Consider the following 20,057-nt stretch of genomic DNA (forward strand, 5'->3'; position numbering starts at 1 on the left):
GCCTTTGTCCTCTTTCCCTTGTTTAAGATTTTGCCTATGATCCTTAAATAAACAAAGACCTATGTAAATGCTCACCACATTCCCTAACTGCCTATAACAATGTGAGGCTTCCAGTCACACTGAAAAGGGAGAAAATTGCTTGTGGTTCAGACATGTATTGACTGGGATCTAGGTCAAAGTATTCTGTCCCCTGCTGTTTTGAGTGTGCATGCATGTGTGCATGTGTATGCACGTGTGTACCTATCTACTTATGCATGCACTCATACTCATGCTCCACTGCAAACCAGTGAGTGCTTGTCAAGCTTTTTGAGAGGAAATGGGCCAGACTGCTGGTGCACTTTGACTTTTCTTCCTGAGAAATCAGGAATTTGGCAAAGCAGTCAAAACCCTAGAAGAGATGCCCTATCTGCTAAACTCAGAGCCATCTATGTGACAGTCCAGCAGAAGTCTACCAGTTTTGTCATCAGTGAACATCTTGGTTGATGAATTAAAGCCTATATACAATCTCTAGAGAGCATCTCTAGCTTTACTATAGGAAAAGAGAGAGAGAGAAATGCATGGGGAAGGACTTTCTCATCAGTAGCTTTGGATTTCCCATTAATCTTCCTTTGTGCCCGTGGTGCCCTTATGCATTGTTATCTTTAAGAGTGTAAGCTGGAGGTACTATTGCAGGATGATCGGATTGTTCAAATTTCCCTCCCTTAGCCTCCTATGGAAAGTACAAAGACAAATGTTCCTGTTGCAGACTAAGACAGAAACACTTCTGAGTTTCTTAGGAAATGTGTTAACCATGTATTTTATTTTCTGTATTCTGATGCTTTGACATTTGGGGTCTTGCTGACCCTGGAGGGACCATTCCTTTCAGGGCTAGCCAATTCCAAGACATAGTAAACAACTCGTCCATTAGGATACCTTTCAAATGTAAACCAATCAATCCAGAGCTCATATGCCTAGTCACCTCCTTTATCAGGTCCTCACACCCTGGGCTACTATCTACCAGCCTAATCAGGCCAGGGACAGGTTTCCAGACAACTAGGGACAGCCTCTATACCCCAGAACCCACTGAAATTATTTAACCTAGCCAGTCCTAAGCCTGCTTACTCTGTCTCTCTCATTTCTTCCCATGGAAACCTAATAAAGACTCTGGTCCATGTTTTCCCCTACTCCCTCTGTCTCCTAACTGACCCTGGTGCTTCTCCCTGTGGCCCTCCATGACGTGGCATGCCCCATCTTCATGGAACTATGAGTAACAAACTATCATTTCAGTGGCAATCATCTCCTGATTTGTTGGCCTTACCATACCTAAATAATGATAAAACCAATTAAAACAGGGAAAGCATGCTATACTGAGTAGCAAATCATAAGAGGCCATCCCTTGAGGTGTAATTCTTCCATGAGACTTTCCCTGACCTCATCAACTTACAATGAATTTATCCTCCTATGAACATCCAGCATTATTGCCTACGACTCTCATTTGACATTTAAACATGTTCCTTCCTGATACCATATGTCGTTTAAATTTCTTGTGTATATCTTGTTCTTCCAACTGAAATATAAATTTCCTCAGGGTGTAATTCTCAGTATCTTCAACAATAACTGATGAGTTAATGAATGAGTGAACAGATGTAACTTACTAAATTTGATCCAAAACTCACAAAGATCTTACTTTTTTTTCCTTTCTGAACTTTCTCTTTGCAGATAACTTTGTATGACTGTGATGAGCCCCAAATTGCAAAACTGCTAAGTGTTTTCTTCAGACAAGTAAATTTCTAAGCCTAATAAATACCTAATTATTTCCCTGAATTTATAATCAGATATAATTTTCTTGAGCATCCATAACTTGTTTGCTATCTGTAGGAAGAGGAAAGTGATATTGGGTACTAGTTAAGAGCACTGTTTTGGATTCAGACAGACCTAGTTTAAATACTAGCTATACTACTTATTAGCTGTGTCTTTGGGCAAGTTACTTGACCTTTTCAATCCTCAGTTTCTTCACCTGTAAAATGCGGATAACAATATGTACCTTAGAGGGATTTTATAAGGATTACATATGTAAAGTTGTTAGCATAGTACTGGCATATGGTAGAGGCCAAATAAATAGTGTGACTGTACATGTTGCTTTACCTGGGATACTCTGTTTACTCCTATTGCTCTAGCATAATTATGAACAGCACCCCCATTTTACCCAGAGTTTCAAGTTTGGACAATAAATTGGTCTATCAATGAATGTATTTTTAAACTTTTAATGCTGATTACTACTTAAATATATGTGAGATGAATATATATTTATGATTGAATATACATTTATGTTGGGACTGTGCAGTAATCCTTTCCAATAAAGTCCACCTCATCCCTTTGTCTCCATTGCTGAGAAGCAGAGTATGGTTTAGTGGCCAAGAGCACAGACCTAGGAGCCAAACAGCCTGGTCTTGAATCCCAGCCATGCATGTTCTAATGTGTAACTTTAGACAATCCATTTACTTAGCATGTATCAGTTTTCTCATCAGTAATATGGGAACAATATAAGCAGTACTTTTATCATACAGTGTCATGAAGCCAAAAGTCTATAACTGTATATATGTAAAAATGCTTACAACAGTGTCTAGCACATAGCAAACCCTCTGTGAGCAGGTATTATTGTTGCTGTCTCTATGTCAGTGGCAACTAAGCTGAAACCAGCTTGTTTCTGTTTCCTGTGAATTGCTATTGGTGTAGAAAGCAGCCCTTATACTGCCCTCAGTTCAGCTAGCAAGTCTGCATGAATGTCTTAGATGATAAAGGTAGAGGAACTTTGTACAATATCATGTGTGATTCTTCAGGATACAGATGTGTTTTGATAATGTTATGGACTGAGTTATACCTCCCCACCCCCTGCCAAATTCATATGTTGAAGCTCTAACCCCTGTGACTATAGTAGGAGATAGTGCCCTTAAGGAGGTAACTAAAGTAAATGAGGTCATAAAGGTGGGATCCTAATTTGATAGAACTGGTGTCCTTTATAGGAAGAGGAAGAGACACCAGAGATCTCTCTCTCTCTGTTTGCATGCACAGAGAAGAGACCTGTGAGGACAAAATGAGAAGGTGACTGCCTATAAGCCAAGAAGATATCTCATCAGATACCAACTCTGACAGCACCTCAGTCTTGGACTTCTAGCTTCCAGAAATTAGAGAAAATAAATTTATGTTATTTAAGCCACCCAATCTGTGGTATTTTGTTATTACAGCCTATGCAGACTAATACAGGTGAAAGAGTGTGGTCAAAAGATTAAATGTGGAAAGAAAAATTGTGTATAATTTGGGAATTGGGCTAAGAGCATTGGAGGAGCCCTCTATTTAGGGGAGAATTACCAAGTCAAAGGATGCTAAATGAAAAGTTGGTATTGTAAATGTATGAATCTGTTCAAGGATGATACAAAAAGTGAGGACTGTGGTCAAAGTAGACAGTGCATGTCCTGTTTAAAGGCGCTGAAATTCTCATTTTCTAAAGCCCCCATACAGGTTAAATGGAACACATCAATAAGGCACTGGTCCTTTGGCCCTGCTCCAGTGAATGTCTTTGGAAGTACAGGTGAGTGGGATTGTCCTCTGCAGAGCACTGAGGTGGGGTTTCATGGGTGAGTAGAATCTACACAAGCAGAGCAATAGGGAAAGAGGGTTCCAGAGAGGAAGAGAGTTACAGAACAGGATACCTACAGAACTGACTGCTAGGGTTGTTATGTGACACAGGTAGATCAGTTTTTTTAGGGTCCTTTTAAGGTAGTCAATTTTGTTAGAGTAGAGGCACCATATAAAGAAGACTGGAAAATAAGAATGGAAAAATTCAGATTGTGTTTGGCTACAAATCCAGGAGTAATACATGTGGAATCAAGTGATTCATTTGAGCAACAGAAAGCTACCATTAAAATAATATTTCCAAATGAATCTCAAGTACCGGTTAGAATGCTTTGGAGGAAGAAGGAATTGGAATGAGTTCCTGTGACTGCACACACTCAAGTAGAGGCTGGTTTGCCACTTAATCAGAGGTGGTATATTGCAAGTAAGCAAATCACCTGGGGACCTTGCTAAGACAGAGTCTGATTCAGCGGGTCTGAGACGAGGTCTGAGGTTCTACATTTTGAACAAGCTGATGCTGCTGATGCTGCTGGTTCCTAACTACACTGTAAGTTGCAAGGAAATAGATGACCTCTGAATTCACTTACAACCTGTAGATCCTTGATTTTACTACCTAGCATGCTGAGAAACAGGCTAAAAATTTGCATTCAATATTAGCTTGAGTCATTCTGCTTGTCTCTATACGTGAAATTATGCATTTCAGAATGCCAGGTCAAACCATGCAAAAAAAGGATTAAACACAGCTCCTTGCCTTGCAATTACCTCACCACACACTGTGAATTAACAGGAGCAAGGAGAAAATAAGCACAAGATTCCAAAAAGATTGGAACTAGATGAGTTTAGTGATGATGAAAGAAAGATATAAAAGAAAGAACTGTGGGACTTAATCATAGATTAGTTTTGTTTTATTTAAGAATATGGTTTGGCTATGTAGAACCTAAAAAGTCAAACATAAAAACAGAGAGTAGAAAAGTGGTTGCCAGGGGTGGAGGGTGGGGGAAATAGGGAGAGGTTGGTAAACAGGTACAAACTTTTAGCTCTAAGATGAATAAGTTCTGAGGATCTGATGTATAACATGATGACTATAGCTGATGATACTATGTTGCACAACTGAAATTTGGTAAGAGAGTAGAACTTAAAAGTTCACACCAAAAAAAAAAAAAAAAAAGAGATGAATATGTGAGGTGATGGATGTGTTTATTAACTAGATGGGGAAAATTCTTTCACAATGTATACCTATATCAAATCACCACAAGGTACACTTTAATCTTACAATTTTGTATGTCAATTATACCTCAATAAAGTTGAAATGAAAAAACATATAATTTGGTCTTACCAATCAATATTATACTTAATCCTACCACATCATCATATAATTCCCATGAAACTGCATGTGAACAAAATACTTTCTCAAATCATTTTTTCCTAGTGGCTCCTTTTAGACCTTGAGGTCATATAGAAAATACTTCATCAGCAGCATGTTAAAAATATTTAAGAATCACAAACTTTCATTTTAAGGAGTTTCCTGCATGGACACCTTTTTACTTTTAGTTCTTTGACATAATCACTTTTATAAAGTTAGTTAAACATTATTATTTTAATATTCATTTAAATCACTCATCAAAAGCACTTACAGGTTGTTTTATCTGTTGGAAAGGGGTGAGGATGACCTTACAGAGGAACTGAGATGAAAGCTGATGGTGAACAGAATTATTCTTAGCATGAACTATTAGGAATGGGTAATTATAAAATAGAACATGGTGTGTTCTTGGATTGGAAGAATCAATATTGTGAAAATGACTATACTACCCAAAACAATCTACAGATTCAATGCAATCCCTATCAAATTACCAATGGCATTTTTTACGGAAGTAGAACAAAAAATCTTAAACTTTGTATGGAGACACAAAAGACCCCAAATAGCCAAAGCAGTCTTGAGGGAAAAAAAAACGGAGCTGGAGGAATCAGACTCCCTGACTTCAGACTATACTACAAAGCTACAGTAATCAAGACAATATGGTACTGGCACAAAAACAGAAACATAGATCAATGGAACAAGATAGAAAGCCCAGAGATAAACCCACACACCTATGGTCAACTAATCTATGACAAAGGAGGCAAGGATATACAATGGAGGAAAGACAGTCTCTTCAATAAGTGGTGCTGTGAAAACTGGACAGCTACATGTAAAAGAATGAAATTAGAAAACTCCCTAACACCATACACAAAAATAAACTCAAAATGGATTTGAGACCTAAATGTAAGACCGGACACTATAAAACTCTTAGAGGAAAACATAGGAAGAACACTCTTTGACATAAATCACAGCAAGATCCTTTTTGACCCACCTCCTAGAGAAATGGAAATAAAAACAAAAATAAACAAATGGGACCTAATGAAACTGAAAAGCTTTTGCACTGCAAAGGAAACCATAAACAAGACGAAAAGACAACCCTCAGAATGGGAGAAAATATTTGCAAACGAATCAACGGACAAAGGATTAATCTCCAAAATATATAAACAGCTCATGCAGCTCAATATTAAGAAAACAACCCAATCCAAAAATGGGCAGAAGACCTAAGTAGACATTTCTCCAAAGAAGACACACAAATGGCCAAGAAGCCCATGAAAAGCTGCTCAACATCACTAATTATTAGAGAAATGCAAATCAAAACTACAGTGAGGTATCACCTCACACCAGTTAGAATGGGCATCATCAGAAAATCTACAAACAACAAATGCTGGAGAGGGTGTGGAGAAAAGGGAACCCTCTTGCACTGTTGGTGGGAATGTAAATTGATAGAGCCACTATGGAGAACAGTATGGAGGTTCCTTAAAAAACTAAAAATAGAATTACCATATGATCCAGCAATCCCACTACTGGGCATATACCCAGAGAAAACCATAATTCAAAAAGACACATGCACCCCCGTGTTCATTGCAGCACTATTTACAATAGCCAGGTCATGGAAGCAACCTAAATGCCTATCGACAGATGACTGGATAAAGAAGATGTGGTAATATATACAATGGAATATTACTCAGCCATATAAAGGAACGAAATTGGGTCATTTGTTGAGACGTGGATGGACCTAGAGACTGTCATACAGAGTGAAGTAAGTCTGAAAGAGAAAAACAAATATCATATATTAACGCATATATGTGGAACCTAGACAAATGGTACAGATGAACCCGTTTGCAGGGCAGAAATTGAGACACAGATGTAGAGAACAAATGTATGGACACCAAGGGGGGAAATCCGCGGGGTGGTGGGGGTGGTGGTGTGCTGAAGTGGGTGATTGCTATTGACATGTATACACTGATGTGGATAAAACTGATGACTAATAAGAACCTGCTGTATTAAAAAATTTTTTTAAATTAAAAAAATAGAACATGATGAATTTACTTTTTTTAAAATGAAAAGGATATTGAATTTTAATAATGGGAGTAGGTCGTAGGATTTTTGTTTATATAAAGTATGTTGACTATAGAATAGTGGAATTTAAGGAAAGAAAAGTGTTCTTTGAAATCATGTATTCCATTGCCTTCATTTTACAAATGAGAAAATCAAGGCTCAGAGCATCTGAGTGATTTGCCCATGACCGCTCAGTATTTTAGCAGCGAGGGAGGAATGCAGTTCTCTCTAAGCAGTCCTGAGCTGCTTCCACAACACCATATAGATATATTTTGGATAACCAATAATCTCACCATTACTCAGATTAGATATTATCCCTTAATATGTCCCATCATTTCAGAGGAAAGACGTTAGTGATACCTTTATGTGATCAGAGATTTTACTGAGGAAGAAGGCCTTTAGTTTGTCAATAAAAAATTGCATAGCAGATGAATAAGCAGAAGGATGAAGCAGGGACTTTAGAACCCAGAGGTGACAGTGTAGCAAAGTGCAAAAGCAGAAGTAGCAGGAGATAATCCTGGGACCTGAGGATACTGACTAGTTGGAGGTATTGGGGCAGCAGAATTGGGTGAGAGGGTGGGGCCAATGATCAAAGATCTAGGAAAGCCAGGCAAGTAGTTGAACTTAGTGCCAGAACTTAATTGAACTTAATGTCAGAGTGCAGGGTCAGCACCAGTGGTGTGCAGAGCCAGCACCAGTGGTATGCTGGGGACCAGCTCAAACCAACTATGAGCTGATTATACGTTTCTCCTCCCAATTTGGAGGTTAGTAACATCATAGCAGCAGCTTAAAACTGGTCATGGTGGGAGTATTTACACCATGGAAATCAGCAAACACTACCCAGAAATGTTTTTCTTCCTGGAGAGCCAGTGTAGTGGCATATCTAGACAAAATGTAAGTCTATGTTCTAGTAGCTGGACTAGACCATGCAGAAGGAAGGAGAAATTGAGAGGAGGGTTGCGGGCATGGAAACCTCCATCACCCTGTGTGTTGAGAAGTTTTAGAGGCATGTTCTGCCTCTAGTTTTCATAGTAAATATTAAGTACATGTCCATGACTCCTTAATTTGTGGAACACAGAGAGCCTGACCTTCGTATCATTCAATCTGGTGCCATATATAGGATTTTGAATTTGGCTCAATTCCAAAGTGCTTCTGGTAGGATGAGAATGAGCAACCCCATTAGGAAAAGAGTAAGCTAAGAAAAAGAGAGTCTAAACACTGAAAATAATTCTGTGTTACATTAAACTCTAACATCTGCCATGCCTAAGGCAAGATAAGATTTCTATTAAAAATTACTGTTATATTTACTCCAGTCATACAGAAGGCTCCCAGCAAACTTCACATCATGATTTTCATCACCACCATCAACACATCAGCAGCAGCAGCAGCAGCAGAAAGCTCATTTATTGAGCAGTTACCCTAAGCCAAGCCCTATTCTAGCAATCCAATCATTATTTTATTAAGTGGTTACCATGTGCCAGGCTTGTGCTAAATTAGTGGTTCTCGGTTTTCTTGGTCTCAGGACCCCTTTACGCTCTTAGAAATTGTTTAAGGCCTCAAAGAAACTTTGTTTATGTGAGCTATAGCCATTGATATTTACTATATTAGAAAGTACATTAAAATAGGTATTTATTAATTCTCTTAACAGTAATAATATAAATCCATTACACATTAACATAAAACATATTTTTATGTGAAAAACTTTTTTCCAAAGCAAATAAAGTTAGTGAGAAGAGAGTCATTGTTTTATAATCTTGCAAATCTCTTTAATAGAAGGCAGCTGGATTTTCTCATGTCTGCTTCCTCATTCTATCTACTGCAATATCTCTCACCGTCTAGTTTCTGGAAAATTCCATTCTGCACTCATGTGAGAATGAGATAAAAAAGACAAATAGTGTCCTAGTATTTTTACTAAAATAGTTTTGACCTCATGACCCCACCCTGCCAGAGTCTTGGGGATCCCTTAGGAGTCCCCAGACCATGCTTTAAAAACTTCTGTACTAAACTGGATATGTAAGAGTGGAGTCAAACTTCTCCCACTCTCACAGAACTTACATTGCAAGTCTCATTCTCTTATATGCCGTATTTAAGCTCACAACAACCCTATGAAATGGCTGCTTTATTGCTTCCATGTCCCACATGAGGAAACTGAGGACCCGAGAAAATATAATATTGAGGTACTATTGGCAGAATTCAAAATGGCAGAGCTGGCACTCCATCCAGAGATGATGCTCGTATCTACTACATAACCTGCTTCCTAAAGCACAGCACAAAGAGTGAATTTCTTACCCACTTTTCAAAAGTTCCACCTAGGTAAGAAAGTGTAATCATCTTTTGAAGAGATCCTTTACAGGACAACTCCCAATCCAGGGTATTCTGTCACAACTGAAAGTATTATCCCAAGGCAGGCCTTTCTTTTTTGGAATGATTGCAAGCGGTTGGGATGGCTGATGTACTCTCAGAATTTGGAAGTGGAGGAGAAGAATGTGTATGGGAGACCTGGCCGGGAAACTGCAGTCTTTGAACCAAGCCCAGCTGTACTGAGAGTTAAAATAGGAAAAGGTTGTTTGTTGTTTCCAGTCAGCCAGAAGAGTGAGCTGCCATGGCCCACAGGACTCTCTACTTCCCCAAAGATTCATTCCTGGCTGCAGAGATATGGTGACACAAGTTAATAGCTTTTCTCTGCTGAGATCAGACAATAGATCTGGGTGCTACCTATCACTGTACTTATGGGGAATAATGAATTACAGACGTCATTATTGTCAGATGACCCAGCGATGAAACAGAAAATAACTGTGACATCATCGTAATTTATTGAAAAAAAATCCTCAGGAGTTTTATAAATAAAACTCTCTTTACATATAATCTCTACTTTCTACTACCTCAGTACCATGTAATGAGCTTCTTAGGTATAACTACCATAGAATTCTTTCAAGAATTACAAGGTCTGTGAGACTTCCTTGGTGGCGCAGTGGTTAAAGAATCCGCCTGCCAATGCAGGGGACTCTTGTTCGATCCCTGGTCCGGGAAGATCCCACATGCCTCAGAGCAACTAAGCCCATGTGCCACAACTACTGAGCCTGCATGCCACAACTACTGAAGCCCGCACGCCAAGAGCCCATGCTCTGCAACAAGAGAAGCCACTGCAATGAGAAGCCCGTGCACCGCAATGAAGAGTAGCCCCGCTCACCGCAACCAGAGAAAGCCCACGCGCAGCAACAAAGACCCAACGCAGCCAAAATAAATAAAATTAATTAATTAATTTTAAAAAACCCCAAACCTTCAATGGCTCTTATTACACGCAAGATGAAGTTTGAAAAGTCTTTGGTGATTTGCCTCTGACTCATTTTTTCCAGCCTCTCTCATCCTTGGCCACTCCTCCAAGAGCACTGTTGTCATTCTACAGTGACTCTGCTTTCTCTTGCACAGGCTGGAAAGTCCAATCCCTAATTTTCACCCCATAATCTCCTTACCTATCTTCAAGACTTAATTTAGGGAGCACATTTTCTGTAAAGCTTACATCAGTTAAAAAAGCTGAGTTTATTTATTCATTTAACAGAGAATTCATTGAGTGCCTATGTTATGCCAGAAACTGCTCTAGGGGTTGGGGGTGCTGCTGTCATCAAGGGAGAGACCAAATTCTTATTCTCAATATTACAGAATAGTGTCGGGGAAGTGGGTAGATGAAGGGACTTTCATATAATAAAGGAATATGTAATAATAAGTAAATTATAAGTAAATAAATAAACAAGAGCAAAAAAAATAAGAGGATTTCATATGATGCTACAAAAAATAATAAGAAATAAAAAGGCAACATAACAGAGACTAGGGGAGAGTTAAGTGTGGCAGTGTGTTAGGCAGAACTATGAGACCCCAAAGATGTCCACACTGTAATCCTGGGAATCTGTGATCATGTTATCTTACATGGCAAAAGGGATGTTGCAGATGTGATTAAGATTAAGAACGTTGATATGGGGAGATTATGCTGGATTATTCAGGTGCATCCAGTCTAATCACAAGTCCTTAAAAAGGGAGAACATTTCCCAGCTCTGGTCAAAGTGTGAGGGGAGAAGAGAGAGAGAGCTCTAGAGAGAGAGAATGATGATGAATAAAGGGAGAAAGGATGCAACATTGCTGGGTTTGAGGATGGAAGAAAGGGACCATGAGCCAAGGATTTCCTAGAATCTGGGAAAGACAAGGAAACAGATTCTCACCAAGATTGTTCTGAAAGAAACACAGCCCTGCTGATATTTGACACCTGTGAGATGGGTGTTGGACTTCTGACCTACTGAACTGTAAGATTATAAATTCATATTGTTGGAATATTACTCAGCCATAAAAAGCAACAAATTGAGTTATCACTTCGTTATTTGTAGTGAGATGGATGGACCTAGAGTCTGTCATACAGAGTGAAGTAAGTCAGAAAGAGAAAAACAATACCGTATGCTAACACATATATATGGAATCTAAAAAAAAAAAAATGGTTCTGAAGAACCTAGGGGCAGGACAGGAATAAAGACGCAGATGTAGAGAATGGACTTGAGGATACGGGGAGGGGGAAGGGTAAGCTGGGACAAAGTGAGAGAGTGGCATGGACATATATACACTACCAAATGTAAAATAGATAGCCAGTTGGAAGCAGCCGCATAGCACAGGGAGATCAGCTTGGTGCTTTGTGACCACCTAGAGGGGTGGGATAGGGAGGGTGAGAGGGAGGGAGACGCAAGAGGGAGGGGATATGGGAATATATGTATATGTATAGCTGATTCACTTTGTTATACAGCAGAAACTAACACACCATTGTAAAGCAATTATACTCCAATAAAAATGTTAAAAAATAAATTCATACTGTTGAAGCCTCTACGTCTGTAAACTAATGCAGTTAGCTACTTAAGACCAGTTGGTCAGGGATGCTTTCACTGAGGAGGAACACTTGAGCTTAGATCTAAATGATAAGAAGAAGCCAACGTTGTGAACCTCATGGGAAAAAGAATCCAGGCAGAGGGAAGTGTAAGTCTCTGAGGTTGGAGCAGACTTGGCATGCTTTACAATAATGGTGAAGGCCAGTGTGACTGGAACACGTCATGAGTGGGAGCCTAGGATGAGATCGGAGTTACAGGCAGACACCAGGCCATCGAGAGCCTTTTGCTGCTATAACTACCACTGTGGCACTTTCATCACCCCAGCTTACACATAGGGAGACCCCTCATTACACTTGAGTCCCTTGAGATCCTTAACAGCAGGGACTGCTCCCATTCATCTCTGACACTCAGCACAAAGTAGTGGTAGTGGTTCAAACATAGCAAGTCACAAATGTATAGCTGTGGGGTCAATGTTTGAGATTCTTTAGAAAAACAGAACAATAGTAAGATTAATCTCTGTTGTTTTGGAAATATCCACACTTGGGAGCCCCCTGAGTTTTAATTTCTTCCTGCTTGTCATCATTTGGGTAACCATTTTATGGTACATTAAGGGAAAATGATCTATGTTGGTCTGTGAACTACAAAGCAGAAATTCAGGTTATAAAATTGTTGACTGGGGTCCTTAGCGGAAATGTTTTCAACACTGTTATCATAATCAGGTATATTTATAGCTTAAAAAAGAAAGTATCCCTTGTGTGTTTATAAGATGAAGAATTTTCCTAATAGTTAAATCTATTTTGGAAAACAAAGTGGAGATACGTGCATTCCATTACTGCAAGCAAGAATTTGTAGAAAGCCTATTTTGTGCCAGAATCTCATCTCGTGCAAGCCCTGCTCCACCCCACTGAGGCCGGTGCACTTATCATTCCTGTTTCACAGATGGCAAACTCAGCCACAGCGGGGATAAGTGACATGACCAAGGAGACAATGCTAGCCAAGGAACCATGACCCCAGGCCTCTGGCTCCAGACTACATTCTTAAATACCAGACTACATCCTTCCCATCCCTCAAGGAAGAGGCAGAACTAGGAGTTAAACTTTAAGCCTCTCAGGAAAAATGTCAGAGAGCTGTGTATGGTAAATTTAAAGGTTTCTAAAATTTCAACTATACTACAAGTCATTTTTTTCCTCTCTGTAGTTACTGCCTGGATTAAAGATCATCAAAGAACCCCTTTTAAAATATACTTCTGATGGAGCAAAAGAGGGTAGGCCTAAGAAGGCGTACCTTTCCTGAAACTGTCTGCTAAAAAATAATTAGCTTGTTTTGTAACATTATGATCAGAAGGAGAAAATGCAGCTGCTTTTGTCACTGTGATGGATGGCATAAAATATTTTGAATTTAGATAATTTATTTTATTTTTTATTTTTACTTGAACTGCCATCCAAGACAATTCCAATTTGTGATGTAATCTCCAAAGATTTGTTTTTTGTCTCTAATTTGAAGGAGTCTGGCAATATCTCTGCTTCAGATGGGTAGTTTATATATTTAACCAGTCAATGCTAAATTACTTCCAATAAAATTCATTCAGGCTGCCGCTATCATTGAAGATAATATATATATATATTCTCTGCTGGTTCAGTTGCCTAAGATGTCCTAGATCAGTTTGAAGAAAATAAATAGAATAAGTAAAATCAACACATGAAAATAAATAACTTCATTTTAAATTTGTTCTATATGTACAGTACTCCCATTCATTAGTTATTCTATTTAAATTATAATGAATTGGCACAGGAGGATGGATGTCTTTTGAAATTGGGTCTGCTGTGTGGATGAAGCTAAAGGCTAGAAATGAAAAAAAATGTTATTGAGTTCTTACTCAGTTCTCTTATTGATTCACTGGATAAATTATATTGCATCTTATTTGTTTGTCCGGCCGCTGATACAAGAAGGTGCCTTAGTTCGTTTGTGCTGCTGTAACAGAACACCATAAACAATGGAAATTTATTTCCCATGGTTCTGGAGCCTGGGAAGTTTAAAATCAAGGTGCCAGTAGATTTGGTGTCTGGTGAGAGCCTGCTTCTTGGATCCTAGATGGCCATCTTGCTGTGTCCTCACATAGCAGAAAGGGAAAGGGAGATCTCTGGGGTCTTTTTCATAAGGGCACTAATCCCATTCATAAAAGTTCCACTCTCTGACCTCCTCACCTCAAAGTTCCCACCTCCAAACCCATTACATTGGGGATTAGAATACAACATATGAATTTTGGGGGAGTCACAAACGTTCAGTCTATAGCAAAGGCTAACAGGAAACTCTTGTGATTACTACTTACCTCCCTGATAGTCATCGTCTTAACAGTAGCAATTGATTCATCAAATTTTCACTGCATACCAGGCACCGTCCTGGATATTGGTGGAGTTGCAAATACAAATCTCATGTAAATCTTGATCTTAAAACACTTATACTACAATAGTGTAATAGTATAAATTTATACTATAATAATATTAGTATAAGTATATACTATAAGTATAAAATATAGTATCATAGAAAAGCTGTCATTATAGTGATGGCATATACATGTTATTCTTATGTGTCCTTTGAAACCTAAATCTAAAGCTATCTCCTCAGTGAAGCTTTCCCTGACACCCCCAGGCTGAGTAAGCTGTCTATCCTCTGTGCACACATGATTTGTAAATTGAGTTTCTGTAATTCATCTGTATTAATACAGTGGATACTCATCTCTCTTCCTGAATTTAAAGCTCTGTGGAGAAGGGAGTGTGTCTCAGTCCTCTGTACCTCTACCTTGACTAGGCCAAAGAAAGATGGCCATGGTGTTTGTTAAATAAGTAAATAAATGAATCAATAAATGATGCAAAGTAGCAAGAGTATTTGAGGAGAGTAGAGGAAATAATAGGAGAGGGGCCAGATCATGGGGAGCTTTGAGTTCTGGGCAACAGAATTCAGGAGCAAAATTGTGATACAGTGAAAAGGGCATGAACTGTCATGAAACCTTTGGCAAGGTAAGAATAATAGCTAACTTTTTTTTTTTTAGAATAGCTGATTTTATTGAGTGTTTATTTACATGCCAGACAGTGTTCTAAGTGCTTTATGTATATCATTTTAAGTATTCCTCACATTAAGTAAGTCCAATTATTCCCATACTACAGAAGAGGAAACTGAGGCCCAGAGACGTAATTAATTCCACAAGATGGCATAGCTAGCAATGGTGAAGCCAGTATTTAAATGTAGACATTCTATTACTATTTTAGAGCTACCTCTAGTTAGCTCTATCTGGGGAATATATCTAAGCCTTATTTTTTTTCTTTAAGATGGGATCTGCAGGACCTATCTTATCAGAATGTTATCATAATTTAATAAAGTATATAAACTGTCTAGTATAGTACACAGCAAAGTCTATGTCAATAAAAAAACATGTTACTTCCTACCCTCTTCATCAGTCAAAAGTTTTAAAACAACAACAGGTTTTTGAGCAGGATATATAACAATATTAGAACCATGCTTCTCATGAATTGCACTGAGGAACACTTGGAATTATTTCCTTGGACCAGTTTAGCATTGGAACATCCACTGGGAAACTATGAAACAGAATTATAGGAATACTAGAGGATAGAGTGTCCAAGAGACCGTTAAAAGGGTCAGTCTGATATTTGGCATATTTGTTGACTGGTTCTATAAAAATGCGGGAAAACTTAACAGATACTGTTTATGTAATAAGAGCGAAGTTGGTGAGCCTCAAATTTGCACTGAAGTCTCAGGGAAGTCTGAATTTAGTGGGAATATCATTATCAGTCAATTCCACTTAAATACTGTGCCTATTTAATCAATCAGACAAAGAGGGAAAATCAACATGGTTCCCTTTAGACCTTAAAATGAAAACCTTCTACTTAGAAGAATTCAGAGTCACCACAGCAGTTATGTTCTTAATGCTGCAGTAGAACATGTAAACACCCAGCCATGGTGATCATGTAGAGGCTCAGGAAGTGAGGAAAAGTGTCATCTCTGGTCCTCTCTATTTTTCCTAATATTGTCCAGACTGCTTTAGTTTGTTCTGGTCTCTTAAAAATGTTGAAAGAGTCTTCAGTCTTTAAAAAGGCAGATTTTACATACAATTTATAAATTAGATACAGACATAAAGGACTCCCCCACCCCTACCAAAAAAAAAAAATCACTATGTCAATTCACATACCACTGGGAAAATAATCAGTTAAAGTGAGTCAGCCAGATAATTGGTACCTCAATATGATCAATATCTTTAAGCCCTGAATTCAGAGTTCTTGTAGTCTAAGGCAATTTTGTATGCAGATGCTAAATATGTATTACCTGGGTTTTCTTAAATCCTATCTGTACAACTGAATACTCACCTCTTCCTGCTCAGCTATGTGGCAGTTAACTACTAGATTTCTACATAAATTATTTTAGGTGGACCTAGGTTGTTTTTGTTCTGTTTGTTCATTTTCTGACATCCTGTTAATTTCTAATAATTTCTTTAAATTGTTTAGACAAGAAACCGCCTTTCCATGCTTGTTTGATCAGATAACAACCGAATTGCAGAATTGCTTCTTAGTGTTATCTAAATCAAAATCAACTTGGCAGCTAACTTATAATTTCCCATTATTAGTGCCCCACAAGCCACCAAGCTTCTTTCTCGTGGTGTACTGAATAAAATGAATGGATGAAAGTCTTTTTCTTTTTTTTCCCACCATATGTTGCTCCAATCACAGCTCGGTTAGTGTGTGTGTGTGAATGTGTGTAGACAATCTGAATAACTTAAAATAGGTTGTAGTAGTTAATTTTATGTGTCAACTCAGCTGGGCCACTCTGCCCAGATATGTGGTCAAACATAATTCTGGGTGTTTCAGCAAGGGTGTTTTTGGATGAGATTAACACTTAAATTGGTGGACTTTGAGTAAAGCAGATTGCCCTCCATAATGTGGGTAGGCCTCATCCAATCAGTTGAAGGCCTGAATAGAACAACAGGCCGACCTCTTCTGAGCAAGAGGGAATTCTACCAGCACGTGGCCTGAGGACTTAGACTGCAAGATTGGCTCTTCCATGATTTTCTAGCCCAATGGCCTTTAGACCTGAATTGCAGCGTTGGTTCTTTTCTTGTCTCCAGTCTGCTAACCTACCCTGTAGTTTTGGACTTGCCAGCATCTGTAAACATGAGTCAGTTCTTTAAAATAATTCTCTTTATATTTATGTACACATTCTATTGATTCCAACTGTCTGGGAAACCCTGACCAATACATAGGCATTCTCTAATTTTTTATTAAACAATCAAAGAGTAGAACTTTGTGGTAGCAAAATGTATATTATTGTTGTCAAATTTGTTTCTTAGTGCAAAACCAAATGATTCATTTTCTTTCTTTTGTCCATTCGGTTGTGTTTTCATTTAAAAATCTACGTTTATATGTATTAGAGATGAATAACAGTTAACACAATAAATTATGTATTAGCCTCAGATTTCTCACTGAGAATACCTCTAAGGGATGGGATAAGAAATGCAGAATACTGAGTAGCTGCTGGTGCCCTTTTGGAGAAGAAAGTGCTGGGCCAGAGTCTATACAGTGCAGCTTCTTGGCATCTGATTTTTGTTGCTGAAAAAGTGCTTAAGACTGTTTTAAGACCACATAAGACCAACTACGGTCTTGTGGGAGATGCTTCTATTTACCAAAAGAAATCCCTGCAGAGACCAATTGACCTAGGTATACAGAGAAATAGACTTCAGAAGGCAAAAAGTCCACTTATCTGTGATTATGGGGGGCAGTCTTGGTGACTGGGTGTATCATCTCTCAGTACTTCTCAAGCTAGAGTACTGAAGTATTCCATGGATATATGGGAAACTATAGGATAAATGTAGTCCAGTTTTCTGTAGAGTCAATTTTTCAGCTTTATTGGAAAGATTAATAAAAGCACATGGCCAGTAAGTTTAAAATGTTATTTCTTTCAGTTTTTTACAGCTGCAGAAAGTTTATTAGTGGTTACTAGGGGCTGGGGCATGGGGGGGATGGGGAGTGACTGATAACGGGTGTGAGATTTCTTTAAAATTATTTCATAGTGAAACAAACATAAATATATTACGGACCAGAATGCAAAACTTGCACAAATTTTACAAAATTGCTAAGGAAGACTTACAGATACGTGGCTAATCATCATCTGTTTCCCAGTATGAGTTAAGATTTTATTCTCTATTGCCCATAGCAGTACAGCTTTTTTTTTTTTTAACTTATTCATTTTACTTATTTACTTTTGGCTGCATTGGGTCTTCATTGCTGCATGTGGGCTTTCCCTAGTCGTGGCGAGCAGGGGCTACTCTTGGTTGCGGTGTGTGGGCTTCTTGTTGCGGTAGCTTCTTTTGTTGCGGAGCACGGGATCTAGGCACGCGGGTTTCAGTAGTTGTGGCGCACGGGCTTAGTTGCTCTAGGGCATGTGGGATCTTCCTGGACCAGGGCTCGAACCCGTGTCTCCTGCATTGGCAGGCGGATTCTTAACAACTGTGCCACCAGGGAAGTCCAGCAGTACAGCGTTGATTAAAAACACTTTCAAAAATATGGTCTTGGAATAGACTGGCTTTAGGAAATGACAAGTATTGAAGAAAAGAGGAGAGGATGAGCTCCATTTGAGAGATCCCATTTCCTTCCTTGAATTAAAAGTGAACTAACTCTCCCAAAGAAGAGGCAATAGAAAGCAGGAGCTACGAACAGAGAGTTTTTTTTCTTTTGGACAGTTTTTTGTTGTTGTTGTTGTTTTGGCTGTGTTGGGTTTTCGTTGCTGTGCCCGGGCTTTCTCTAGTTGCGGTGAGTGGGGGCTACTCTTGGTGAGTGTGTGGGCTTCTCATTGCTGTGGCTTCTCTTATTGCGGAGCATGGGCTCTAGGTGTGCAGGCTTCAGTAGTTGTGGCATACAGACTCTAGAGCAGAGGCTCAGTAGTTGTGGCACACGGGCTTAGTTGCTCTGCAGCATGTGGGATCTTCCCGGACCAGGGCTCGAACCCGTGTCCCCTGCATTGGCAGGCGGATTCTTAACCACTGCACCACCAGGGAAGTCCGGACAGACAGTTTTAATGACACTACTGTTTTGTTTTATAGTTCCTTTTCCCATGAAAGCCCCTTTTTGGTAAATGTTATTACTACAGTCTCTATTTTTGTTCTCATTTTAAGAGCTACCATTTATTAAGAACTTCTAATTCTAGGTCTATATGTGGATTTTCATATTTACTCCTTTCAACAGCTCCATGAGGCAGACATAATAAATAACCTAGTAGACGGTATGGATTTGCTCTCAGGTCTCCAAAGCTGGTTGTTTGGGTACATTGCCACTTTTTGGCTCCCTCTATTCTTGCTATCCTGGTTTAACCAGCAAAGCACATTTACTGGGCAGTAGACGTGTCAAGGGTGAAAGTATTCACATTCAGATAATACTGTGCTGTTGTTTTCAAAGCAGTCCATGTTTCATGAGCCTGCAACAAAAGGAAACTCAAGTCATGATCTCTGAGTATTTAGAACACATGTTGCATCAATTATTCTGATTATCATGCAGGTATTCTCAAAAGACTGAGAGAAATACAGTGGAAGAATAATACCGAGTAAGGTGTGGTTTTCACACTTTTAGTGACCTGTTTACTTCAGTGCTCAAATGTTTTGCAGTATGTGCGGGGCCACAGTATGAACAAATGTAGTAGGGTCTTGTTACATTATGGTATCTGTCAGTTGATTACAACAATGGTCTACAATTATAGGCAGGAGTGTACTTGAAAATTTCAATATTCCATAAAAAAGACACAGTCTACCAGCTTATGTAATTATTTAATTTGCCGAATAAACAAATGTCTTGTTTTAATACTTCTACATGATGCCTGTTGGAGAAAAACAGGTATAAAACTAAATGCATTATTCAAGCTGGTGGTTTTCATCAACAAATGCTAAGCAGAAACTGATCCTAGTGGATGAACTAAAACCCAGCCAAGCAGAATAAGGATAGGACCCAGGCCCCAGAAGAACAAGGACTTCAATTTCTTTATGACATTATACAACCCTCATGCCTGGTGATAGTGAGAGCCTGATACAGGTGAAAAGAAAGAAAAATAAGTGAAGGAATTAATTTATTAATTGTACATTTTTGTTTTCTAAGTTGCTAAATTGTAGAGGGAAA

At 38.8% G+C, this 20,057-nt stretch overlaps 1 protein-coding gene across 5 annotated transcripts in view; it reads left to right on the forward strand.

Moving 5' to 3' along the window:
- Positions 1-20,057, forward strand: part of MORC1 (MORC family CW-type zinc finger 1) — a 357,937-nt gene that overhangs the window by 117,032 nt on the left and 220,848 nt on the right. For all 5 annotated transcript variants that reach the window (XM_059922175.1, XM_059922174.1, XM_059922178.1 and 2 more), the window contains one exon: positions 3,488-3,568. In XM_059922175.1, coding sequence (XP_059778158.1) covers positions 3,551-3,568 — 18 coding nt within the window. In that variant the 5' untranslated portion in view covers positions 3,488-3,550. The remainder of the gene's footprint in view (positions 1-3,487; positions 3,569-20,057) is intronic.

This window comes from Balaenoptera ricei, chromosome 4 (assembly GCF_028023285.1).
Source record: "Balaenoptera ricei isolate mBalRic1 chromosome 4, mBalRic1.hap2, whole genome shotgun sequence".
Taxonomy (NCBI): Eukaryota; Metazoa; Chordata; class Mammalia; order Artiodactyla; family Balaenopteridae; genus Balaenoptera; species Balaenoptera ricei.